The sequence below is a fragment of the Aspergillus nomiae genome, assembly GCF_001204775.2.
Source record: "Aspergillus nomiae NRRL 13137 chromosome Unknown contig00110, whole genome shotgun sequence".
In the NCBI taxonomy this organism is placed as follows: Eukaryota; Fungi; Ascomycota; class Eurotiomycetes; order Eurotiales; family Aspergillaceae; genus Aspergillus; species Aspergillus nomiae.
This window is the reverse complement of record NW_015378165.1, coordinates 42,088-67,448: the sequence shown is the minus strand read 5'-3', so window position 1 is coordinate 67,448 and position 25,361 is coordinate 42,088. Positions and strand designations below refer to the sequence as shown.

The following is a 25,361-nucleotide window of genomic DNA, read 5'->3' as shown; positions in this document are numbered from 1 at the left end:
AATGGAGGAAAGAGAAATCATTCTGGCCCTGACAGAGTTCCACGAGCGACTGGCTTGGCAGACGGTTCAACAAATGGGGATCCCGCGACGGTCGATATGACGCATGCCATGAATCATGACCCAACTCTCCAGCGATGAGACTTGAGATTTCCGCACTCAACCTCGGCTTATGTCACGGTCAATCAAGAGAAAGGAAGCTTTATGCAGGCAAAGCGCACGAGACGGGATCGGCAGGAATGTACCTCGATCAGTCATGGTGGCAGCGCACGGGACTTTCAGGGTACGACGTCCTCATGATGGTATTGGACGGCATGGATCGACCGCGTGTGCTCTGAGTATGGATGTAGTATGTAGTACTATCAAAGACGAAGTCAGCACGTCAGCACTGGGATGGATCAAGTAATCTCCCTCGATCACCATGGGGGGGATCGAAGAGAATTAACCAATCTACATTTTGAGATATTCGCCAGAATTATACTCTATTACACCGGTCACGGGTATCAGTCCACGGAACCCCAATCACACTAGACGATCTGTCGAAAGAGGAACCCGAAATAAAGCGGACTAATTAATGGACGTGAACCGTCCAATTTCCGGCCTAATTATGGGCGCCGTCCAATGCCCCCACCCGGGGTAAGATCACCCTTTCCAGTATGCCGACAATACCTCCCAAGGCTCCTCAAATACTACTCAATACTGCAATCCTCTCCTGTTCCGGATCAGATCATCCGCGGTCCTAGTTAATTGGATGTGTGATTACGAATACGTGCCCTCAGTGTGTGATTCCAACATTTGCACTCCCCCTTTAAATCCCACACCGCCCCATCTCTCTGTCTCTCGTTTCTTTTTCCTCTTCTTCTTCTTCCTCTATTAGTTCCTTCCCAACCATCATTACGAACGCTTCCTCCCCCGTTCGGTCCAACTTCCACTCAGCCCAAGCAACAAGACGAGGCCAACACTGTTCATGACGGCACCCACCTCGACGCAGCAGACACCCAATGCAGAACGCGATTCGTATCAATCCCGCGCAGATACCTCCCTTCTATCACGGTGGGACTGACGATTCCTCCTGAACGACCTACTTCCCTTGGCGGTTTTGATCGGTTGCCAGTGCCAGAGAGTAATCCGATAGATTGTTGTACATACATATACGGCATACCCGTTTCTTTTGCTTCCCAGTTGACGATATATTATTACCTCCTGCGGGACCCGTACCCCAGCAGCCAACCGCGCCCACTAGCTTACGACATTTCCCATACGGAAAGCAGGCCTTTCTGTTCGCCTAGCACGCCTCTGGACACCAAAGAAATCTATTCTCTCCCATGCGCCATTGTGTTCGCAACGTAAAACCCTGAGCTTGCTTCTACCAAGCGACCCAAAATCCACGTCAATGCCCGGAAAACACCAGAACCTAGCCATCGCAACTCGAGGCTCCGCACTCGACCTGTGTTTAAGCCCAAGTCCGTAACTTCTCCTGGAATAGCCAAACGCCATGCTGATTTGCACACCAGATAGTAAACACTCAGTTGCTACAAGACAGGCAAACGCCGTCAGAAAACTGAATCATACAAGAACAAAGCCCTTGCGCCCTTTGGCAAAAATGGCTACCGTGTCGATAACAAGCGATCTAGAGCCATATCTGGCTTCCCTCCGCAGCTATTTAGCTAGAAACAGACCCGCGTCCCCCGGGTTGGAGGACCGGGTCGACGAGCAATCGAAATGCTCGTCCAAACATCATGGCACAGAGCATTCACAGCCACGCGTGGAACGCCCCCAAGGTGCGAAAAACCACGAGAACCTTGGCGGTAGCCGTGTTATGACGCAGGATCGTTCATAACCGCGTGATGAAAGCCTGAGGCCATGTTTCTCTCTGTCGGGGTTGATTTCACCCAAGAAATACTATATATATGATGATTGAGTTGTTAGTCTCTTCCCAAGCAAAGGGGGGATAGATGAAATAATGAAAACTTACCTTCCCAGTCCCATTCTTGCATAACACTGACCCAATGTAATTTTCCCCTGACGGTCTTTTCAAATTCGATGTTTTCCAGGGGAGATACCGCAGAACTCCGCCGCGGGTTCCCAGTTCCCCGGGAGGATATCGCCCGCTCATCAGCTGCTGGTCTTCTGTATGACTCTTTAGCAAACCTAGTCGGATTATTTAGATCCCCAGGTGCCATGTTCCCGTAGGGTAATCCATCTCTTCCAACCGGTTCCCGATCATCAAAGGAATTGGAGCGACCCGTCGCTCGGAACTGTCGCCGCTGCTTTTCGGCCTCAAACTGGTCTCGACGAATCCAAACTTCATGGACTACGTCTATGCAGCGATCGATGGAACCCAGCATGACACGGGTCTGGATGGATCCCCATCGACCTAGCACCCATTGCCGGTCTTCCTCCTGATCAGCTTCACATCCGGCGGCTAAGAGAGGAAACATTTGAATAATCGTTGTACGGGAGCTCGGTGGAACCGTGGCCAGCAGCAGTAACACTCGCTTGGCGAGCTCTGACGCCGGCTCACAAGGCATCTCCGGAACAGCTTGATGAAGATATAGAATAGTTGCCCAGCGATAAGCATGTGCGATCTGTAAACTATGTTGTACTTCGGAAGTTGGATCTTCCGGTGGTTCAAACCAGTCAGGAGGCTCCCATTGCTCAACACGCCTTTTGAGCTCAATCGCCTCCGAAACGAGAGATATTGAGTTGGAATTAGTCCTCCGTACTCGTTGGATTAACTGGGCAACTTGATCTATGAGCGGAAATAGTGTGGTGGCGCAGCCATCAGAGGGTCAATCTCATGCACTGCGCCTTTGGGAAGCTGGAGGATGGATAGATCAACTTTTTGATCCCCAGATTCCTCCAACGAGGTTAAGCGTGCAATGACATCCATATACAGCCAAGTGTTGTAAAGGAATCGGATCCTGTCTAGATCGGCTGCACACAAACCAGCTTGCAATCCAAGTCCCACCACTTGTGATACCAATGCTTTGGCTCCTCGTAGGTGTTGAATACATGAACGTGTGTCCCGGTCCCAGGTGTCAGCAAATGCGAGCGCTAGGCTTGTGGCCAAAGCGGCATCCGCTCTCATATTTTGGATGTCCTGCACCATACAAGCGATGCTCCGGCGCATGTGCTCCATCCCGTGAACTCTCAAGGAAGGGTTTTTCTTACTGCAGTGGAAGGCAGACAGAGAAAAAATTGCGTGGTATAAGGCTGGCGTATCCTTAGCCAGGGGCCAGATCAAGGTCCGCCACGGATTTTCATGGGCCCCATCTTTCACAGATAGTATTCCGCAGGTGTATCGGTCGAAGTGCAAAATCAGCCTTTCAGGACTACTAGCAGATATTGTAGGCTCTTTGAATAGACCAAGGCTGATGTCTGTATTTCCAGACCGTGGAGACACACTGGTCCCTGCGAATTGGAACAGGGTTGGGCTCATACTTGGGTCGGACTGTCGGACGATTGCTTCTAGATCTTCACCATCCCCTTCTAGCAGGGCAGCGAAGCTAAAGTCGTCGGATCCATGGAGGGTCTCCTCCCCGGGCATCGCGAGGGTGGTCTCCCCGGGGCTTGTATCAAACTCAGCGGTGGGAAGTGAGATATCCGATGGCCATGGAGACTCATCGGGCGGCACAATCTCTTCTAAAGGTGGCACAAAGACGTCCTCGTCCATGTGTCCCAAGTCTGTGTTTTCCAACAGACTAGTCGCGCAGAATGAGAGATTTTTCTGCGTACTGCGACGCTTGTTCAACGGACATGAAGAATCACTTAATTGAGGGGCAAGGGATTGAACAAAATGACTAGTGTCCATGGGGAGCGACTGCGACGCAGCCGTTTGATCTTTTACTTGTGCTGCTGAGTGCTCTATGGTAGAAGATGAGACACTTAGGCTCGCTCTTCTGTTAGGAGGAGACGAGGTGACTATATGGCCATATCATCAGTTACTCGGCGATTCTCGTGAGGCTAAGCGGTACGCACCTTTTTTGCTCTTCGCCGTCGATACCCTCCCCGCAACGTTAGTTTCCTCGAATGGGCGCCACTTGAAGTCTTTTTTGTATCCTCCACATTCCACATTTCGTTTCTTGCACTGAAAACAAGTTGGCTTTGACTCGTCGCATTTTAACCGCTTCGCCTTGCAAGTGATGCAACCTGAATGGTGAAAGAGTTGAGAACGTCAGCGCACTGCGCGTTTATAGACCTCTGACTATTTTTTTCTCCTCTTTCTCCTCTCTATTTAATTTTTTTTGGCTCGTCCAACTCATCTCTTCTTGAATAACTCAAAGAACTAGTGCTACCGTACCGTTACGGCTCTTTGACTGCTTAGGTTTTCCAGAGATAGGAGCATTTGTGACCGTCTGTCCTGATATCGATTTTTTAGTGGTGGGAGATTTGAGAGGCCTTGAAAGTCCACCGGTTGGAGAAATGGCGGGCTGAGGGTCTAAGATGGCAGATGGGGAAGGGATTTTGATGTCTTCCATGCCCAAGCAAAGAAGTGATGACATGGGTCCTGTCAGGATGGAAAATCGGTATCCAAAGGTGAGGAAGAAAGATGCCAAGCCAAGAAGGTGTGAGTTGTACAAACACAAAGAGGCAATAATAATAACAATGAGAGAAGCACTTCCCAGTGGGAGTTCACGGAGATTGTGGGCTTCAACTCAAGATCCAGATGAGAGTCGAACAGATAAGGGTTAGCCGCCTCAGACGGGAACGAAGTGGGATAGATAGGGAAGGGGCTCGAGTACTCCAAGTAATAGATAATGAAAGGCCGAAGGGTGAGGAGAAACCGGCATCAGTGATAAGAGTTGCACTAGGGCCGCAGGATTGCGGAGACAACTGGAGCAAGGCGGAAGGCGCGGACTGGATGCCGATCCAGTAGGCTAGAGCTCAGACAAGACCCGAAATCCCCATAGGCATGGGGTGTACGGTTTCTTTTTCTTTTTCTTTTCTTCTCGTATGCAATTCTATCTCTGGTTAAAAGAGAAGGAGGGGTACCAAAAGGGGGGGGGGGGGATGTCGGCAAACACGGTGGACACTCACCTCGTAAATGAGTCCAGCGGATGGCTCTCCGTCGGCTAACCATGGGAGCCAAGATGCAGGAATTCAAAGTCATTGGAATTGATATCACGGACAGAAAGGGGCCAGTGGTTAATAAAATCGTCATGAATCAGTGATAGGGTTGGACGGACGCCACTCGGGGAGGTTAACAAATATGAGATGACGATTTAGACGGCGGTGGTTGGTTCGTGAGAGAAAAAGATTCCCCCCTCTTTTAGGTTTTGATAGGTGGTTTCCGACGAACGGAGTGAATTTTGGGACGGTCGATGGAAATCTGGAGTGGAAAAGTGGGAACTGGTACATGTACCGCCGTCCAAGCTAGTATACAACCGTACTTCGACCACGGTATGTACTGTCCCTCGTCGCAGGAACATCCACGTACCGCTTGTAATATACTTGTCCATACAATTAACTCGGAATTACAACTGCCCCAGCCGGTAGACTCATGTTGGCTCGCCAACTTCTCCAGCCCTGGAAAGCCCCACATAACAACCGCCATGTGCGACAATATTGACGCACGGGTCGTTGGATGTGTGGCGGTTAGTCTTCCTTGACTGGGAATGATCTTTTTCTTTTTCCCTTCTTTTCTTTTTCTAGTCCTTCGCTCGATATTTGACTGAGGTAGTTTCAAAGATGTCGCCCTTGATCCAGGCCCGCCGGGGATGGTACTTGATCAGTACCAGGAAGTTGTCGCACTTCCAAAAGTACTTACGTTCTCGAACCAGGATCGTACCCGTTCAAGTCAGGTGTGCATCGTGACCATGCGACACGTGATAATGCATTGGCTTGGACATATAGCAATCCTACACATGTCCACTCCTTGTTCCAGATTCATGGGGTTCGAATCATTGTGGGCCATGTGTAACTATTTTAAAGTCCAGCGGAAACCTGCAACCTGTCATTATGTTGGATATCCTGTCATAAGACTGATTTCCTTCCTTGGGTTTCATTGATCAGTGAAATGATGACGAAGCCTAAGCTGGCTGACGTTCCATGGTTGGAGCTGGCGGGTTAACCAAGCTTCAAATCCCCCTCCTTGATAGAAACCTTGAAGCCCTACAAGATGCACAAGGAGTCTTTCGATTGAAATGAATATGTCGTGAGGCATATACCCGGGGCGGACAGAACCATGCCCTTACTATAGCAATCAGTAGGAAATCCTCGAAGACCGAGAGATACGGAGAATTTTCGGAAACCGGTCAAGACACTTTAGATCCTTCATTATTATTACTACTGGTTAGTATGAGACCCACCAGCAAAAACAAAAACAAAAACAAAGATTGAATATAGACTCCCTGCCAGGCCATAGTTGGACACATGACCTCCTTTCCACACTTATCTGCAGGGAGTCTAGAAGCAACACGCTGGATAGTGGCCCAGTGGCCTGTACTAGTCATATGTGGCCAGTACTAGTACTTCGGTCCATTTCCGCGGGCGAATGATTCCTTCCATGGGTAACCTGATCGACAACCTCGTTGGCAACCTTGATCTGGCTGAAGAAACAACAAGAAACAGCTCCTCTCCTTGAGTTGCATGTCAGCTTCTTATGATGCATTCTGATACTATCTCCTTGATGGTCTACAATGGCTGTCGTGTTTGAATGGGCATTAATGACCGACCAACGGATAAATTTCCTCAGATCTGCGTTCCGGAAACGAGTCCCCCACGTTCAACTCCACGTTTCCCCCGCTCCCCGCTTCTCCAACTTTTGGCTAGGAAAGTTTACCTGGCCACATCCCGAAGTCAATATCTCACTGACGGTATTTGCAAACTTTATCAGCTATCTATCCATCAGTGCTTCAAGGTTCTATAATTCGACAAAGCCATTCATAGTCAATCAAGAATAGGATCTCCCTGATGCATTGGGTGTCAATGAGGGGCTGACATCACTAAGAAATATCACTTCATAAAAGGTCGAGAAGTTCAATCGGCCATTGTTTCATCAATGTATCATCCATAGCTCACCAATATCTCACGGGCCCTTTGTCCGTCTTCAGCCGGTAGAACCGAGCAACCCGAACCCGGCCCGGTCAGCTGACAGGTGGAGAGTGAACCACCAGGCGCTGATGTCCTGACCGATCCGCCTCGAAAAGAATGTATCTTAGGCCTCGGATCTTGTGCGCATAGTCCATACAGTGAGTACTAAGCTATATCCGAGGATCGCAATATTTGGCTTCCAATGTACTGCATTCAATAGTACGCGCCAACCAGATGCAAACCTGCGCCACCGATAAGTCATGGGATCAACCCTTACAGGTTATCGATGTTTAAACGAGTCACAGAACTGTTGGGATCCCCAATGATACTGTAAGGCCGTTATTGTCATGGATGACGCGGACAGTTTTACGAGAACGCTATCCCTTCGGATGCTCACATGAACCCTTTCCTCGCATTGCACAATCGTTTAGCTACTGCTAGACTAGAATCAGATGCCATAAAGGGGGAATCATTAGGCGTACATGTAACTCTGGGAATGCCTGTTATCTTCTTAATTGGCTCATACATGCGGCCCAGACGATGTCTCGCTGCATCCCGGATCCTGGGCCTTCTTGACCCCAAATCGTTGTCCCAAGACAACGTATTGGGCCACGGTGAATGCTCTCTGGAAGCACATGCCATCCTTATCGCGAAATGCCTTGACCAAATCGCGCTGCACCGCATCGTTGTCGAAAAATCCCAGCTGGTTGACATTTTCTTCTGTCAACAGTCGTTTTAAGCTGTTGTGTACGGGGCCATCTTCTTGGTATGTAAATGGTCCGACAAATGGGTGCTTGGTACGGTTATAGATTTCCTCCGTAACAAATGGCTTCATAGCTTCACGCAGGATATGCTTTTCGCGAAAGGTTTTACTCTCAGGATCATATCTGATTTTGAGACTTGGCGGGATATTATTTGCATACTCCGTAACGTAATGGTCAAGGAATGGCGGTCGTGTCTCAATCTGGTGAACCATGTCAATATTATCACCGATATAGCGGAGGATATAGTTCGCGAGAACGGTTTTCATCCATTGATACTGCGTTGAATGAAGAGGATGCCATTTCTCCATCATCTTGTGGAGGACCTGAACACCGAAGTTCTCTGCAAATGCTGTGGACGGGGGCCTCAGCATAAACTGATCTGTCCAGGATGAGTATGGCAAACTGATTATCGTGCTTAGTCGGGCGCTTAACGTGGTATTGTTAAGCATACGCTTTGTTGGAGCGGCCACTTCGTCCATGCCCACCGTGAGTACTCGATCTCTTTCCTCCAAGACTTTCCAAGCTTCTGCAATGTCAGCCTGCTTAGCGAGGGACTGTGGCCATGAAGGATCCGGCTCCAGCAGGAAGTTTGGCAGCAAATCAGAGTAGCCCGAGAAGTGCTCATCGGAGCCTTCGCCTAAAGATCGAAGCACTATTAACATAGCTGGTCATTGATGCTACATTGGACAGCGACGCTCACCTGTGAGGATGACCTTTTTTCCCATAGCCTGAGCGGCCTCAGCTACTGCCAGCCGCCCCATTCCATTGACATTGGCGGCTGGCGTTTCACTATACCAGACTGTATCCTCGAGCCTGGCGGCAATGGCCTCCTCATCCAAGTATATGGGGTGATATCCCACGCCTAACCACTCGGCTGTTCGTCGCGCGATATCTGCCAACGTTCAGGGGATATGTTCAGGGGGAACTACCAAAGTTGTTAAACGTACCTGACTCGTCGAACCCACTATCCTTTTCAAATTGGACTGTGAAGCAGTCTATTTTTGAACGCTCACCGCTTGTGTCGTTTCCGAGCTTGGTTCCTTCCTGGACAAGCTTCACGGCCATACCTGCTATGGCGGACGAGTCTAGCCCTCCACTCAGGTAGATCCCCATGCCCACATCAGCACGCAGTCGGATTCGGACAGCGTCGAGCATAAGCTCCCTGACTCTATCTATTACTTCGTCTTCGGAATGCGGGTAGACTGTTTTCTATATCCGGTCAGAATCTCAATGGGATGCGTGCTTGTTGGGTGTCCCTTACTTTATCTGGATAATCGGTATCCCAGTACATTCCTACTTCAGGTGTCTTGAAGTTCTGACTGACCATATACTGACCAGGGGCAAGCTGAGTGATCGTCAGATACAAGCAACAGCAATGAAAATACTTATCTACGACATCCCAGGGACTTGGTGTAGATTGTACGTACTCTATGCACCCCTTTGAAGAACATTCGCGAGCCGCTCATCCAGGCTCCTTCCCTGATACATGTGATATCCCATTGTGGCTTCCAGCCAAAAGGCAGGAAAGACTTCATTTCCGTAGCGACTAAAAGCCGATTGCCAACCATAGTATAGTACAGTGACTTGACACCATATCGATCACGGGCTGTCAAGAACAGCTTGCGATTCGCGTCATAGAGGACAAGAGCAAACTCGCCTCTTAATTTGTTGAGAAAGGAGATTCCGTAATGTCGGTAGAGTGCAATGACGATTTCACAATCGCTGTTACTTTTGAAGCTGTATTCATGAGCCAGCTCCGTTCGATACTGCTCATGGTCATAGAGCTCGCCATTGACGACAGCATGAATCGCGTTCTCGCTGTCGTGGAAAGGCTGGTTCCCTGCAGGACTCAGGTCGATGATGGAGAGTCGGACATGTCCCAGACCTTGTCGCAGATTAATTCCTCGCAATCAGCTATTTGTGGAATACAGATTACATACCAACCCTGTGGTCCGGGCTGAACCAACGACCACGCGCATCTGGACCTCGATGATTGACTAAGTCTAAGCTTTCCTCGAGCTGTTCCTCTAGGCCGAGGAAATCATTGGCACAGTGAGCACAACCAGGTGTTCCCCCCACAGTCACGAAGGCCGTTAATCCACACATGGCGAGGGTATCGAGACAGTGAAGTCACTGTGAGATGGGGGAAGATGGAGAGAGAGGCACAGCACCAAATATGTAACGTGCCAACCCTCAGATTGCAAAGAAAGGGGAATAAGCTTATATATCTATTGGAGATGCTCAGAGCGTCCAAGTTCATTGTCCTTATATGTATGTCAGACCTTAGATCCCTGTCTTATACGATGCTTACAGCCCAGCCACTACATCTGTTGTCCACACAGGAGCAATCATGGAAGGCCTTGTGTACTGATGCGCCACCAACTCGACGATGCAAACTCTGTTCTCGTCCGATACAAGGCAAGTTGATCGGCGTTTGGCCCCATATACTAGTAGCGACGGTTCTCATTTGTTGGAAGTTCATGGGGGCCAGGGGTACATACAAGAATGAGACGTCATCCTTTGTTACATTCAAGAGGCACACTTGGAGAGTGTTGGCCCATCCAATAGATATTAGTGCGAGTGCTCGGATGTAACAGCAGTAGAGAGACTCCTTGTTCGTTGTTGTAGCGAAAATCGGCACTTCCATCGCAGGGATGGCGGGGAAACGGGAACCCCAGAGCCGACCGAGGTTGGCGGGTCGGCCCATCTCTCTTTAGTCATTATCGCCGCGGAGGTAACATCATAAATGAAACTATTCCTTTCCGTCCCTTCTTCCTTTCCTTTCCTCTCTTCTTCCCTTTTCCTCCATACACCTTTTCACTTGATCGTGAATCTATCGCACTGTCCCAGATCATGCTTCGATCAATTCCTCGTCGAATCCCTCGACGCCTTCCGACTCCCTCGTCCCCATCTCGCCTCGCCCTGCGTTCCTTCACATGCGGTTATCCGCGGATGTCGGTGCCACCGCTATCCGCTGTTGAACCCCCCGTGTCGACAGCATTACCAAGCGATTCCTACCAACTTCTATCGACGGCTGACAAGGCTGGAGCAGCTGAGGATGCTTTGTACGAGCAACAGATCAAAGATGTGGAAGCGTGGTGGCAGTCGCCGCGTTTCGAGGGCATCAAGCGGCCCTATTCGGCTGCGGACGTTGTCAGTAAACGGGGCTCACTACAACAGACGTACCCCAGCTCCTTGATGGCGCGGAAACTGTTCAACTTGCTGAATGAAAGAGCGGCGGAAGGCAAACCAGTTCATACCAGTAGGTGTCCGTTCAATACAGAACGGGCGAGTACGAAGCTGACGATGCCTTTACAGTGGGCGCCATTGATCCGGTGCAGATGACGCAGCAGGCCCCGAACCAAGAAGTCCTGTATATTTCCGGTTGGGCATGCTCCTCTCTTCTGACTACTACCCATGAAGTATCGCCAGACATGGGTGACTACCCGTACAACACCGTTCCGAACCAAGTCCAGCGACTGTTCAAAGCTCAACAACTGCACGATCGCAAGAACTGGGACGCTAGACGGAAATTGACCCCCGAGGAGCGGAAATCTACCCCTTACGTAGATTTCATGCGACCGATTATCGCGGATGGAGATACTGGGTATGCTATGCGATTGAACCCTGTGAGAATTCAGTGACTAATGGCCACTCTTGTAGACACGGAGGACTCTCTGCCGTCCTAAAGCTTGCCAAGCTCTTCGCTGAGAATGGCGCTGCTGCGGTCCATTTCGAAGACCAGCTCCATGGCGGAAAGAAGTGCGGTCACCTCGCAGGCAAGGTCATTGTGCCCGTGGGCGAGCATATCAACCGGCTTGTTGCCGCTCGTTTCCAGTGGGATATGATGGGCTCTGAGAACCTCCTGATCGCCCGCACAGACTCGGAGAGTGGAAAACTGCTCAGCAGTGCTATCGATGTGCGCGACCACGAGTTTATCTTGGGAGTTACAGAGGAGGTCGAGCCTCTGGCAGAAACCTTGCAAGCAATGGAGCGGGAAGCGCTGCCCCTGCCGAGATCGATGCTTATGAATTGGACTGGGTCAAGAGCCACAAGCTTGTCACCTTCGACGAAGGTATTCACATCTGTTTCCCTGTTTGAATTATCCATATACTGACCTTGTTAGCTGTCGACGCACACCTCGAGAGAGAAGGGGCGGCTCAGTCCGTCAGGGATGCATACAAGACGCGAGTCCAGGAGAATCCCGACCTCTCTATTACCCGCCGGAAGGCCCTCGCAAGTGACTACACCAAGACCCCAGTGGTCTGGTCCTGGGATATTCCCCGGACGCGGGAAGGCTACTACCATTACAAGGCTGGCTTCCCAGCAGCCACCAAGCGAGCCAAGGAATTTGCCCCCTATGCAGACCTACTCTGGGTGGAAACCGGCGATCCCAACGTCGAGAAGGCTGCCAAGTTGGCCGGCGACGTACGGAGCGCCTTCCCCGGCAAGAAACTGGTCTACAACCTGAGTCCGTCGTTCAACTGGATGGGACAGGGCTTCACCGAAGAGTCCCTCAAGTCATTCATCTGGGACCTTGCCCCGCACGGGTAAGTTGCGTTTACTGACATGAGTAATTACACAAACTAATACGCGATTTCCTACAGATTCGTGCTGCAACTGATCTCCCTCGCCGGCTTACACACCAACGCCACCGTGACAACGGAGCTTTCCCGTGCCTTCAAGGACGAGGGCATGCTCGCGTACGTGCGCCAAATCCAGGCACGTGAGAAGGAACTCGGGGTCGAGGTCCTTACTCATCAGAAATGGAGCGGTGCGCCGTACATGGACGGGATCCTGGGTGCCATCCAAAGCGGCAACAGCAGTAGCAAGAGCATGGGAGAAGGAAACACAGAAAAGGGTAAGATCTTTTACTACTATCACCATACAGAGCCCTGTTACTAACTTGACGTGCAGGTTTCTAAAAAGGTGTCGGCGAATACAGACCTGACAAGGTCAAACGAGAGTCGATGTTAAGTATAGTGATGCATTGAATGTAAACCATAGACCCCTATTTACGACTGTTTATTTTATTTTTTTTTACCACGTCAGGAATATACCTAGTAATCTTTAACTTTCCAGTTCTCCTTAGATGTAACGTCTACTCTCACAGAATACACAACTATATCATAAATAGACCCTCCATCCCATCGACCACTAATCAATCCATAAAACCCATGATCAGCACAAGACCATACCAAGCACTCAAAGTCGCAAAAAAGAAAGAAAGAAAGACAAAGAAAGAAGCAAAAAAAAAAACCAGCTAGAATCCCAAACCCAATAACCCAATAACCATTTAAACACAAGTACAACATGCATAAAAGCACATATGTATGCATATTATGTACTCAATATAAATCTCCCAACAAAAACATATACGGGCCGAGAATAAGTACACCGTACCGGCCGGCCCATAGTTAAACCTGTAGTTAAGTAGTTGAGTAATTTTACCTTGATAATGCTTGTTTTTCTTTTTCTTTTTGGTTTAAGGTTTATGGGGGGAAGGTATTACTGTACGCTATACTATACTGCGTTACGGATTTTTTTTAGCTTCTTTGGTATTATATGTACTCCGGTACTACTACTTACTAACATACTTACTGCCCGTACCTGTATAGCTGTATAGCTGTATAGTTGTATAGTGTATCCGATTCCATGGCTTGGTGATTAGTGGGTATTTACGGTATCCTATATCTCGATCTAGATATTGTTTGGTTCTTTTTTTTCGCTAGTTTTATTGGTGATACTGTTTTATGTTATTATTCTTGTGGTTCTGGTGGTCATGCTAAGATTTATATATCTCCGATCAGTTGAAAGGTTTCATTCTCGTAGAGATACAGGATATTCACATTGCACTGCTAATATGAAAAAAAGGATCGGGAAGTATAAAAGAGTAGAAATTCACCAGTCTTGCACCTCCAGACAAAGAAATCGAAATACCTTACAGTAGTAACAACCAGAAACGAAGAGAAGTCGTAAAGAACATGGGTGGTCCACGGACGCATCAAGCGGACTCGTGATTGGGATGAGGCAAAAAGCATGTATCCAGATCAACAGGGCTTAAACACTGGCAAAGCTCAAGACATACTCTGGGGCAGATAGAGAAACAAGTTGCGAAGAAACTAAAGCACAATTTTTCCCCTCAAAAAATTACTCGCTGAAGAACCGACAAAACAGCTGCAATATCGTAGCAGATTAATTGACACGGAACGAATCAAAGATGACTAGAATGCGGTCAGTCACGTATTGCATGCACGGGATTGCGATTCCGACTAACCTTCATGGCCCCTGCGGCAACCACTGCCAACCCACATCAAGGTGTTCAAAAATGCGTAGCGCTCGTCGCCAGTCTCCATGGTGAGGTTGATACGGTACTTGTACGTGTTGGGGTTGATCGTGTCCGCGACGCCCGGATCGTTGACCTTGTCCAGAACATCCTTGGCGCCTGTGAGCCACCCATTGGTCTTCACGATGATATAAGCCGGGGGATCATCTGCGGTTTGAAGCATGTAGCTTGCGCGAAGGCTGGTCGCGGATTCCTTGGTCACAATCTGCGAATCTTGTCCTCCGGGCTAAAAACTTAGTCAGCTTATCGCGCTCGAAATCATTGGTTGGTGAATCCTCCAACATACCAGCACGATACCCTTGCCCCATCTGCCAGCCCATTGGCCACCAACAAACGTGACCCAATCTCTCTGGCCCCAAAGGCTCTGGCCAACAGCTACCTTCGGGTTCATCTTTATGCTCATGCGGAAGTCCAGTTCAAGAGTAGGCGCGGGGATCTGCAATGAGCGAGCCACGTCGCCTTCAGGGAAAGTGTGGAGGAGGTTGTTGGCGGGGATCGAATCCTTCATCACGCTGAGGTAGGTGGGACATTCCAAGAGATGTTGACGCTGACGGCTCGTGTTCTTGGCGCGGACTTGCTGGCAATAGATGCATTGGACGGAGAGACACTGGGCCCCAGTCAGACAGGGATGCTCGGCAATATCAGGCATGGCACTAGCGGAGGCATATCTTACCTTGTCTTCCTCCTTCGCACGGAACTCGACAAACGCAGCATGCACATCATCCAAAGGAGGAGCGGGCAAACTTGAGGACGAAGTTTTCGGTTTAGACTTGGGAGTCGCACGAGCAGCTTGTTGCGATGGGGGACCAGAGGATGTGCCGGTGGGGCCGGAAGTTGGAAGGGAAGCGCGGCCTTGCATATTCTGCAGTGGCGTCTGCATTGGGGTAGCATGGGGATTGACACCGTTCGACATCATGGGCCCGTTGGGAGTAGGCAGGGCACCTGGGCCAGGACCAGCGCCTGGTGCAGTGGCTGTAGCGCCATTGGGAGTAGGAGGGTATCCATTGGTAGCACCGATACCGTTGGGGGCGGACGGAGCAGCCTGAGACTGAGCCTGGGGGTTGGTATGGCCACGGAGACCGGGGCACTCCAGCAGGTGCTGCTTCTGACGCGAGGTGTTTTTGGCGCGGATCTGCTGGCAGTAGATACACTGGACGGAGAGACACTATCACGCAAACAAAGTGGTCATGTCAGTATCGCGGTGTTGGGGCGGCGGGCTGAAATATTACGGAAAATACAAAGACACGCACCTTATCGTCTTCCTTGGCGCGGAACTCGACGAACGCCGCGTGAACTTCCTGGTCGACGGTACGACCCATGTTCACGACAAAAGGATTGATGAAATCGATGGTGGATGGATTATCTGAAGCGATTAGATTAAAGAAAGAGATGATCGCAACGGGCTCAGTCGACGGAACAGGATGGAGGTACGGGCGCTGGTCGAGCAGAAGGCAGCGAGACTCGGGGGAAGAAAGTGAAAAGGAAAGAGTTGACGGGCAGGAGAAAAACGAGACGAGACGAGACGGTGGCGGTTAAGTTACGCGAGCTTGTCAGGACGAAAACCTTACCGTCGGCGTAAGTTTGATCCCGCGGCTGATACCATTCCTGAAATTACCAATCCATTTCGCTCTTCTCTGATGCCAACTGAACATTTTTTCCCCCTCTCCCCTGCTAATTCACTCTATCTTCGAAATCACGCCATTATCAACTTCTTCTTATCACTCGTTTCCGCCTCCATTGTCTTGCTATGCTTGCCAACGCCTTCTGGTGTGAAGCCTTGTCTCTCAGCTGGAAAGTCTAAAATTGTCACGCGGCAAATGCTGACTCAAGATGGTTTTACCCAATAAGCATGCGCAGATAGTGTACGGCATACGAGGGAGCCTTAATTCAATACAGTTATTTTAAGAACCAAATAAACTATGAATACCTCCGGAGATGTAAAGTGAATGGGAGATTCCATTGAAAGCTCAACTCAATCCAAATACTGTACTGACAATCCTCCTTTTCTGCGATACCCGGTACCCCCGTACTGTATAGCGGATACGCCCATACAAAAGTACACTCGGGTCAGGTACTGATCGGCGCTTACAGTTCATCATACCGCGTCAGCACAAACTCACCACCCTCCAAGCCCCAATTCCCATCTTTCACCGGGTATCAAATACGTGAAAACCATCCTTATCAGTGCCAGTAAAGTCGTACGTAGTTTATTTCACCCCGTAGATCTCTAAACCTTGGGATCTCCAGTTGACCAACACCACGTCACACAGTCAACTCCAAGCTCAGCATCAGATCGGATCGGATCAGATCAGATCAGATCAACTCAGATCCTCTGTGTACACAGTAAAGGAGGTTGCGTTGTGGGCACAGCCACCACCAAAATCACGCGTTCCGTGTCTGCGCGGGAAGGCCTAATCTCATGTCTTAGACTTCACTCCATTGTTCTTCTGCCTAATTGCTTGAGGTAGAAATAGAGGTTCATTTGGGGATGTTCTAGGCGAGGGTCTGTCTATCTTATAGATATACTTTGGAACGGAGCCCAACCGCATCTGGTTTACAAAACAACGGATAGTTTATTTACCATGCGGGTTGATTACTGCGTACCTTGGATGTGACGGGTGTTTGGCGATGGTTACCTGCTGGTTCTTCGTCTTGGTTTTGGCCCCTGGTAATACTGTATCTTCATACATTTGGTATGGCCCTAATTATGACCGTGTTTTTCAGTGGGAATATAACCAGCTGTCACGCTATGCTTTACAATATTTGGTCGGCTTTTCCAAGGTCAAGATCTGAAACTTATTACGAGAAGAAAAAGAGAAAGGCGATTATACTTGGCACTGCAGAATAGAAAACGAGCTGATGATAACGATGGGGAAACATAGATAGAAAAGAAAAAAAAGAAACGACCGACCAGGGACTCGAACCCTGAATCTTTGCTTTACTACAAGTGGAACCACCATAGGAGAGCAACGCCTTACCATTAGGCCAGCCGGCCGAAGGTTGATGCAAAAGACCGGTAGTAAGCACTATAAGGTAAATAAAATACAAAGCACCCAACATCGCTCACTTTGCTTGATCGGGCAGGAAGCAGTCTTGCCCGCCGTCGGATATAGGCCCATATTGGGTACTATTACCTATCGATTCCTATGAGGCATTGTACATTTTACCGTTTATTGTTGGGATTGAAGCAATATGGTATATTTAATTAGTAAGCTAAGTATGTCCATTGGTCAAAAGTCGATATATACAGTCATAAAGCATACATGATATACTTCCATGAAAAAAAAGCTTCTACCACCCAAATTTCTCAGCATGTAGATATATGCCTTGTGCCCCTGTTCCCTTATGCACTGCCCGTTCGTCGCTCAAGTACACCACACTCCGGCGCACATCGTCTGATAGACCCTGCGGCCCACAGACCACCACGGCACTTTCGCCTTCGGCTTTCTCCAAGACTTTGCGAATAATGGTTCGTGGTCGCGGTCGACCGGAGAACATGGGAAGCTCGGGCGCCCTAACTGGCGCAGCTTTAACATCCAGCTTCTCTGGTTCCGGCACCGGAACCTGAGAGGCAGGGGCATGACCGGAGCAGGAACATTTATGTTCGGTGATGCTGTCATTGTCCTCGTCTTCAATGGCAGTTGTGCAGCAGCATCCACCATTAGGAAGGCAGCCATTCTGTGATGTAGAGTCCGTGGAAGAAACCTTGGAGATCGAATGGGTCGAAACATCGTCCTTTTTGCTGCGTTTTTCATCGGTGATAGCAGCTGGTTCGATAGTCTTGGTATCTCGACGAGTGCTGACAATTGTGGATTCAGGCTGGGCCTGCGAGCAGAGAGTCTGGGCTTGTTGTGGCTGTGGCTCCAGCTTTTCGTCACAGGTCACATATATGCTCAATTCGATCTCTCGGATCATGTCGGGCTGAGCACGACGACATTCTTCTACGTCAGACAATACGGACTGTAACTGCGTCTCAAACCAGCTAAGTTGAGCCCGCGACTTGATCACCCATACAAAACGGATACGTTTGGTCGGCGTGAGGCGTGTGGATTTGTTGGACTGCTCCTTCGCTCCGAGACATTCCATTTTCCACTGTGACACAATATCTCGCAGACAGGGTATAATGAAAGTCACACCCATCCCTCCCGCAAGCAGTACCACACTGTCAAACTGACGGAGAGGTCTCATCCTTCCGTACGGTCCGTCAATGAACACGGTACGGGCCGGTTTTACAGCGGCCGTATCCCCGGAGCCTAAAACGTGGTGATGTTTAGATGCATAACGGAAGAACCGCCGAGTGCCTCCTTTCTCAGAGCGTACGAAAAACTCCATTTTGTTGTCCGCAGGAATAGAGGCGATGGTGAATGGGTGGCTTTGCAGGGGTACTATCGAATGACATGTCAAGAACACGTGCTGTCCGGGTTCCCATCGGATGCCCGGGCTGTCGATTGTAATGCGAGTGACATTTCCTGGTAAGGGAGTAAAAGACGCCCGGTTAGCCCAGAGAGCATGCTTCGTGTCCGATGTGGAGCGGTGGAAGATGGACAAATTGGCATATGTGGCCCATGCGTATCGCGCGACGCGGTCAAAAACGAGCAACCCGATAGAAATCCACACCCACACCTTGACTTCTTGCGCGGCGTGTAACCAAACTGCAACAGTAAATCCAACAAATGTCACGAGGTGTTGTAAGACGAAGAATTCATAACTGAGTCGTCGTATGGGCGCCATAGATGATAGGACGATAAAGGTCAGAATACACCACGCAGCAAAGCCCCGTTGCGACAAGGGATCGTTTTTCAGTTGGTACGTGATGTAGTCGTAGCGTCCCCAGCTCCGGAACCAAAAGCCCATATGAATCGTAACCGTTAGCCAGAGAGTCCGGGAAATCCAGCGATGGAACCAATTTAATCTCTCATAACTCATGCCGACGAGGAGTCCAATGATATTCTGTCTTCCTGCCAGAAGGAATATCAGAGGCATCTGGGCAATAGCTACAAATCCGGTGCGATAGCCAACATTTTCCCATGACCATTGGTCCGTTGTGTCTAACTTGTAGAAGCAGAAGACAAGGACCACGACTAGATTGGCTAAGATGATGGCTAGTGGACCTAGCGGAGCAAAGTGGAAGATACGGCCACCTAGCGACCATGGGGGCAACGTTGCGTAGCTTGCTTCTCGAACGATGGCCGTTAGAGTAGCGCATGTGTTGAAGAATAGTGATTTGGGTTTGGACGGGGTGAGAGTGGAGTCCCGTAGTCTATAGCTGCGAGTAAGCTTTCTTGTATCTCTTGATGCACACAGGCGGGGCATACTGACCTTTGAAATGCGAGGAGATTATTGAAAGCATTGACTACTGTCCCAGTAGCTATGGCGCTTCCTACCACAGCCCAGTACATCTTCTGGAGATAGAAGAGGCCTGGCACGCCATCGCCCATGGACATATTGCCCATTGGGCCCATGTCCATCCCACCCATCGACATGGTGGCGTTGTGCGTGTTGTTTCTTTGCGATGTTCAGTTGTGACGGATATGGGTTAATCTTCAATCGAGAATAATAACCATTAATTGAATAACGCTATTGCGGGGTATCATGTCATCTTTTTGAAGTTCTCACGTGGTGGTATCTGCGTCGACTGAAGCGTGATTCACCGGGAAATCAGTAGGAAGTCATATTCGGTGCGAAGAGAAGGAGAAGAGGGAGAAAGAGGGATAGATGTAATTAGCAGAAATGACCGAAAAGATCCCATATGCTTATCGGATGGATAGAACAACCAGGTCTCCATCGAGTTAAGTAATTATTAACGCGTGTTCTCTGCATTAATTTTATTTCCATTATTTGGTTTGTTTCCATTTCCACCCCGAAGACTAATAATCTGCTCAGACTCCAAGGTAGATGTTTGCGGATGGAGCCCTAATCTCTGGTCCATGATTGGCCTCGGTCCTTAAAATGTGCTCACGTCTCCACCCTTCGGCTGCTGGTGTGACACTTGGCTCTGGTCCGCATTCAAGCCCGTTAGGTTTGTCTCAACTTTTAATAAAGATCCCAACGCCGGCTCTAATCATCATGGCATTCTCTCTCCACTACGTCGTGTTTTCTTTTCCCTCTTCTCGCTCGCCCTTTTCGCCTTCCCTCCTCAGCATCCCGAGCATCGCTACCTGACTGCAACGACAACTATCTTGTCAATCTCTTGATTGATTGATTTCGGGAAAGAGATCTGATATCCGATATAGCGGGGCGCATTTATCGATATCACTATTTTAAAGACTCACCCGCAGAGGGAACTCCAAAGCCGCCACCATGGATATGAGCAGCATGGATCATTCGTCACACTCGTCCTCTTCGTCATCCTCATCATCCATGACAATGTCGATGGCTATGGTCTTCGTTAATACCCAGGACACACCCCTGTTCTCGAATCAGTGGACTCCGTCATCCAGTGGCGCGTATGCTGGCACGTGCATCTTCCTTATCATTCTATCGATTATTGGCCGACTCCTGGTTGCGTTCAAGGGCGTCATGGAACAGTACTGGTTGAATGCTCATTTGAATCGTCGCTACGTGACCGTCGCGGGCAAGTCAACGGAAGCTGGTCGTATCGACACCGACCCGGATGCCAAAGTGGCTTCACTCGTGACAGCACAAGGGGTGGAAGAGTCCGTCAAAGTTGTGCGCCGGGCTACACACGAGCCCCTTCCGTTCAGATTTAGTGTTGATCTGCCGCGAGCATTCCTTTTTCTCGTGATTACAGGGGTATCATATCTGCTGTATGTATTGACTCACCATTCCACATTGATTTAAGTACTAATTCCTTTTCCAGCATGTTGGCTGTCATGACTATGAACATTGGCTACTTCTGCTCTGTGTTGGGTGGTGCTTTTCTAGGCGAACTGGCCGTGGGGCGGTATATACAATGGAATGAGCATGGCCATTGACGACACTTTTGCAGCCATGATTCTTCTTTTCCATGTTTGCAATTTGAGTTTTGGCGTTTGGACACTTGATATTGCCGCCAATGGCTCTGAAGTTAAGGCGAGCATTGCATGCATTTAGTGGAGTTTGGAGCGTTTCAATGATTTTTCCGTGATACCTCTATCAGTTGTTATTATCATGAACTTTCCTCGAAGGTACCAATTGCGAGACCCATGTGCCCACTTTTCATGTCAATGATTGCCAGTAAGATAACTATTAATCGACCATGTGGCACTTTAATGCCACCCGACCTTAGATGATGTTACCTCGCCTAGGAAATTTTCTGGGGCTCCCGTCTCATAATTGTCTTTCCCTTTTTGACTACATGAGCTCATTAGGTTACGCCCAATAAACTTCAACTAGGGTTCGGGTCAAGATGGCGCGATGACTGACCGCTTGAGTGCCTCAGGCCCAAGGATCTCGGTCGTGGTTGATTTGTGCCTCTCCCCATTGGTCCACATTGCCGACCACGGGGCTCCACCTCCAAACTGCAGGTGTTTTGAAGCTTTGAGAAGATATGAGCACATTTCCTAGCCGTTTCCATCTTAGTCTCTGCGCGCACGTTCTTGATCCATGTCAAGCAAACACGATGGCGCTCAACTCCAGTCCAGATTTCAAAGAAACCTCATAACATGTCAATGATGCTTGGATAATGTGGAACTTGGGTCCGACGCATTAATTTCCCCAAATTTCCAATTGATAACAGTTTGGTCCCAATGAGTAGAAAAGTGCCGAAGTTGCCGATCGATGCCCACTGCACCTTCTGTTAACCAACCCCCCAATACTATATATTATTATCAATTCCCCTATCGTATTTGTCTATCATTCCTCCCTCTACATACCTGTATCCCGCTCGAGTTTCTTGACTCTCAACTCCACAGCCACTATGAAGCTCTCAATCCTGTCCCTGGCGTCTCTTGCGCCCCTGGTTTCGGCTCACTTCAAGCTGAACTACCCGACTAGCCGTGGATTCGATGAGGATAAGATGTCTCAATTTCCCTGCAGTGGACTGTCTCAATCTTCGGAGCGGACGAAAGTCTCTCTTTCCGCCGGTGACTTGCCTGTTGCCTTGACATTGGGCCATGCCCAGACAGCTGTGGAAGTACTTCTCGCTCTCGGAAACGACCCTGGTACCAATTTCAACATTACTCTTCACCCGACCTTCCGAGTGGAGGGTTTGGGCTCATTCTGCCTCCCCAATGTCACTTTCGATGAGTCCGTCGTCGGCGTAAAGTTGACGGAGGGAATGAACGCAACTCTCCAGGTGCAGAGCAACGGTGACCCGAGCGGTGGTCTCTACGCCGTACGTCTTGAATCAATCAATCCTTATGTGGTGTAGGGTACTGACGTTTCATTTTTAGTGTGCTGATATCCAGTTCACGGAGGTGGACTATTCCGCACCTTCCTCTTGCTCGAATAACACTGGGGTTAAGGCGACTTCATTCACCGGGGACGCCGCAAAGCGCAATGCGAACGAGTCCACTGCTGACGGCCAGGCGCAGAGCGGCTCATCTTCCCCTTCTTCTTCTAGCAGTTCCTCTACCGGTAGCGCTACATCTACTGCTGGTGCGGTTGCCCTAGAGACGGCTGCTTGGGGAATGTTGGGTGCTGCAGTTGTTGGTGGGATGGCAATTCTGTGAATTTTGCCTTGGGTAGTTTTTTTTCCCTGGCTATGGGAGAACAATGAGTTTCCCTTTCCTTTTCTTTCTTACGCCCTCTCTGTACATTGCAAAGGGGGTGTTATGGTCATGAGTAATGATTCTGTTGTCCTGTGATGCATCCATTGTATAGTATACCTTTTTATATCATGCAGCTATGCACAATCCAAAAAGACCAAGTTTGGCCCAACACGATAGGAGAATAAAAGCCGACCGTCGTTCCCTCGTATTCTTTCATATCACCTGATGTTATATTAGGGCAGTGTTTATGTCACGTGCATCTATGTACAATATTTTATCCATCCGCTAACACTTAGGCTTCCATGTTTTCGTTGCTACCATCTCCCATTGAAAGCCATGGACCAATTCCCAAAGCTTCGACCGGTCAGTGAGCGCTCACATGAGGGCCGCGGCATGCCCCCATAGCTGACGCCCAGCAGGTCGGTCGCATGGAGCTATGCTCCACCGCACGCCATCACCTAAGATTCTATTACAATGTAGCGGTAGCAGCAACTTACACACTGCCGCCAACATTTACCCTCCCAATCAAAGACTATGTCTACAAAGCATGTGAAATACTCATTGCGCAGCACCCAATTCTCTCGGCCGTCCCAATCGGCGAGGAGACAAAGGAACCTTACTTTGTGCGTCTCCCGAACATCGACCTGAGCCAATCGGTCTTTTTCCAGAAGCGTGAGCACGGTTTCCCCGATGCAGAAGACCGAGATGAAGAGCTAGACGCGCTGCTGAGTACCCAGCATAACACTGCTTTTGAACTCCCGTTGCCATTCTGGAGAATTTTCGTGTTGACCGATGATGCCGATGAGACCGAAAGACGGTTCACCGTCGTCTTTTTCTTCCATCATGCTATCTCTGACGGCTCTTCGGGAAAGGTCTTCCACAGGACCTTCCTGCAAGCGTTGCAATCCTTGTCATCGTTGACAGTCGATGATGTCAAGGAAGTTATTCCATCGCCTGATTCGCCGCTTCTGCCGCCTGGGGAAGCCGTCCATCCTAAGCCAGTATCGTACTCCTACCTGGCTGTTCAACTCTTCAAAGCTAAGATATATGACCCTCGTGATCCTGGTTTATGGACCGGATCGGAGGTCAAGCTCCCACTGGAGACGAAGCCAAAACACATCGTCTTCCCAAAGCATATATCATCAACATTCAGGGACCGCTGCCGCGAAAACAAGACAACCATAACAGCCGCTCTCCAAACAGTCATCGCTCGCTCCCTCTTCGCCCATCTTCCCGAATCCTCCACGAAGGTCAGGTGCTCCGGCGCGATGTCCAATCGCCGCTGGCTTCCTGACCCCATCACAGAAGATTCGATGGGCGTCTGGGTTCAAGAATACACCGAAGACTACTCCCGGAAAGATCTCGATGAGGCCTCATTCCCCTGGTCCGTGACCGTGCGGTCTCGCGCGACAATCGAAAAGGAACTCAGCAAAGAGGGCAAGGACACTACCGCCAATCTCCTTAGGTACGTAAACGATTACCAAAACGAGCTCTACCTGTCAAAGGTCGGGCTGCCGAGGTCGTCTACCTACGAGGTGTCGAATATCGGGGCTTTTACTTCTAGCACGTCAGCAGAAGGGATACCGCGGGTTGGGCGTGTCGTTTTCTCACAGAGTGCGTCTGTTACGGGAAGCGCGTTTGAGGTCTCGGTTGTTTCAGGTGGTGATGGTTGTTTGGTGTTGATGTTTACGTGGCAGAAGGGTGTCGTGGAGGATTTATTTATCCTGAATGTTATCGAGTCGGTGAGGAAGGAGGTGTACGATCTTTGTGTGTAATAGATTTGTCTATATGTGGTTTCTTCTTGATCTTTCCATCGCTTGTACTTTATGGGTTTAATCTAGTATATAGAACTGGTCATCATATTAACTAGGTAATATTCAATGCAACATCCGTGCTTGCTTTAGAAACCCTCAATTTGTTATGAGATACAACCCAGCCTTTAATGTCCCTATAAGAAGTCAATATGGAAGCTCATAGCATGCTTGTAAGAAAGTGAAGCGCTCGCAGGTGAGTCCAGTATGCAAGGTTTTTCTGGGAACGACCTAAGTCTTTCTGTGGTATATCGGATGTTTCTTTGTTATAGTAAAAGTTGTTCGGTGTTGGTATCTCAAGGTTATCATTCCCTCAAATATTCACTAGATCATGGATTGTGACGAGGAGGAAGCCCCAGGAAAATCACGGATCAAGTTCCCTCTGCTTCATGCCGTACGATGATTTACTAGATTACCTCTCAATTCCCATGATCTGCAATATATAAATACTCGACAGACGGAGTCTTAAGGTATAGCCGAGCAAGCCCTATGTAGGACGTCCCAGAATCCAATGAACACCACTTGACCTCATCGGGACAGCTCCTATCTTGAGGCCAATGAGCTCCGTTGATATGTAGAATTTGGGTAAATAGTCATGAAGGGCCATCACCCGCCTCTCCAGGCAAAGGCATAGGTATGGCCTGCTCACTGCAAACACCTGTGATAGTATACCTTCCCATAGCTCGGTTATATGTATAGTTCAAAGATCTGACTAAAGCTTTTATCTTCCGTTTACCGAACAATATGATAAACTTGG

At 49.3% G+C, this 25,361-nt stretch overlaps 8 protein-coding genes across 8 annotated transcripts; 4 read left to right on the top strand and 4 right to left on the bottom strand.

Moving 5' to 3' along the window:
• Positions 1-1,159: 1,159 nt before the first annotated feature.
• Positions 1,160-4,502, bottom strand: ANOM_003844 (Zn(II)2Cys6 transcription factor; the record flags this gene model as incomplete). Its single annotated transcript, XM_015549101.1, has 5 exons — positions 1,160-1,899; positions 1,973-2,735; positions 2,804-3,921; positions 3,979-4,149; positions 4,301-4,502. 5 exons carry the CDS (start codon positions 4,500-4,502, stop codon positions 1,886-1,888), a joined length of 2,268 nt encoding a protein of 755 aa, XP_015407500.1. The 3' UTR covers positions 1,160-1,885.
• Positions 4,503-7,552: 3,050 nt separating this feature from the next.
• ANOM_003843 (asparagine synthetase B family protein) lies at positions 7,553-9,902 on the bottom strand (the record flags this gene model as incomplete). The annotated part of the gene is made up of 6 exons (XM_015549100.1): positions 7,553-8,433; positions 8,497-8,688; positions 8,744-9,005; positions 9,058-9,141; positions 9,224-9,681; positions 9,737-9,902. 6 exons carry the CDS (start codon positions 9,900-9,902, stop codon positions 7,553-7,555), a joined length of 2,043 nt encoding a protein of 680 aa, XP_015407513.1.
• A 747-nt stretch (positions 9,903-10,649) lies between these two features.
• Positions 10,650-12,701, top strand: ANOM_003842 (methylisocitrate lyase ICL2; the record flags this gene model as incomplete). Its single annotated transcript, XM_015549099.1, has 6 exons — positions 10,650-11,058; positions 11,115-11,403; positions 11,460-11,729; positions 11,771-11,871; positions 11,923-12,346; positions 12,404-12,701. 6 exons carry the CDS (start codon positions 10,650-10,652, stop codon positions 12,699-12,701), a joined length of 1,791 nt encoding a protein of 596 aa, XP_015407512.1.
• An 886-nt stretch (positions 12,702-13,587) lies between these two features.
• Positions 13,588-15,623, bottom strand: ANOM_003841 (DUF3237 domain-containing protein; the record flags this gene model as incomplete). The annotated part of the gene is made up of 5 exons (XM_015549098.1): positions 13,588-14,020; positions 14,074-14,368; positions 14,429-14,749; positions 14,816-15,307; positions 15,393-15,623. Coding segments are annotated over 5 exons (1,335 nt in total), but the record flags the coding sequence as incomplete, so codon positions are not given.
• Positions 15,624-17,433: 1,810 nt separating this feature from the next.
• Positions 17,434-19,625, bottom strand: ANOM_003840 (ferric reductase family protein; the record flags this gene model as incomplete). Its single annotated transcript, XM_015549097.1, has 2 exons — positions 17,434-19,402; positions 19,462-19,625. The coding sequence occupies 2 exons, from the start codon at positions 19,623-19,625 to the stop codon at positions 17,434-17,436; spliced, it is 2,133 nt and encodes a 710-aa protein (XP_015407514.1).
• An 817-nt stretch (positions 19,626-20,442) lies between these two features.
• Positions 20,443-21,077, top strand: ANOM_003839 (copper transporter family protein; the record flags this gene model as incomplete). The annotated part of the gene is made up of 2 exons (XM_015549096.1): positions 20,443-20,909; positions 20,963-21,077. The coding sequence occupies 2 exons, from the start codon at positions 20,443-20,445 to the stop codon at positions 21,075-21,077; spliced, it is 582 nt and encodes a 193-aa protein (XP_015407502.1).
• Positions 21,078-22,000: 923 nt separating this feature from the next.
• On the top strand, positions 22,001-22,790 carry ANOM_003838 (putative GPI anchored protein; the record flags this gene model as incomplete). Its single annotated transcript, XM_015549095.1, has 2 exons — positions 22,001-22,417; positions 22,476-22,790. The coding sequence occupies 2 exons, from the start codon at positions 22,001-22,003 to the stop codon at positions 22,752-22,754; spliced, it is 696 nt and encodes a 231-aa protein (XP_015407503.1). The 3' UTR covers positions 22,755-22,790.
• A 339-nt stretch (positions 22,791-23,129) lies between these two features.
• ANOM_003837 (uncharacterized protein) lies at positions 23,130-24,568 on the top strand (the record flags this gene model as incomplete). Its single annotated transcript, XM_015549094.1, has 2 exons — positions 23,130-23,156; positions 23,213-24,568. 2 exons carry the CDS (start codon positions 23,130-23,132, stop codon positions 24,566-24,568), a joined length of 1,383 nt encoding a protein of 460 aa, XP_015407508.1.
• Between the last annotated feature and the right edge of the window lie 793 nt (positions 24,569-25,361).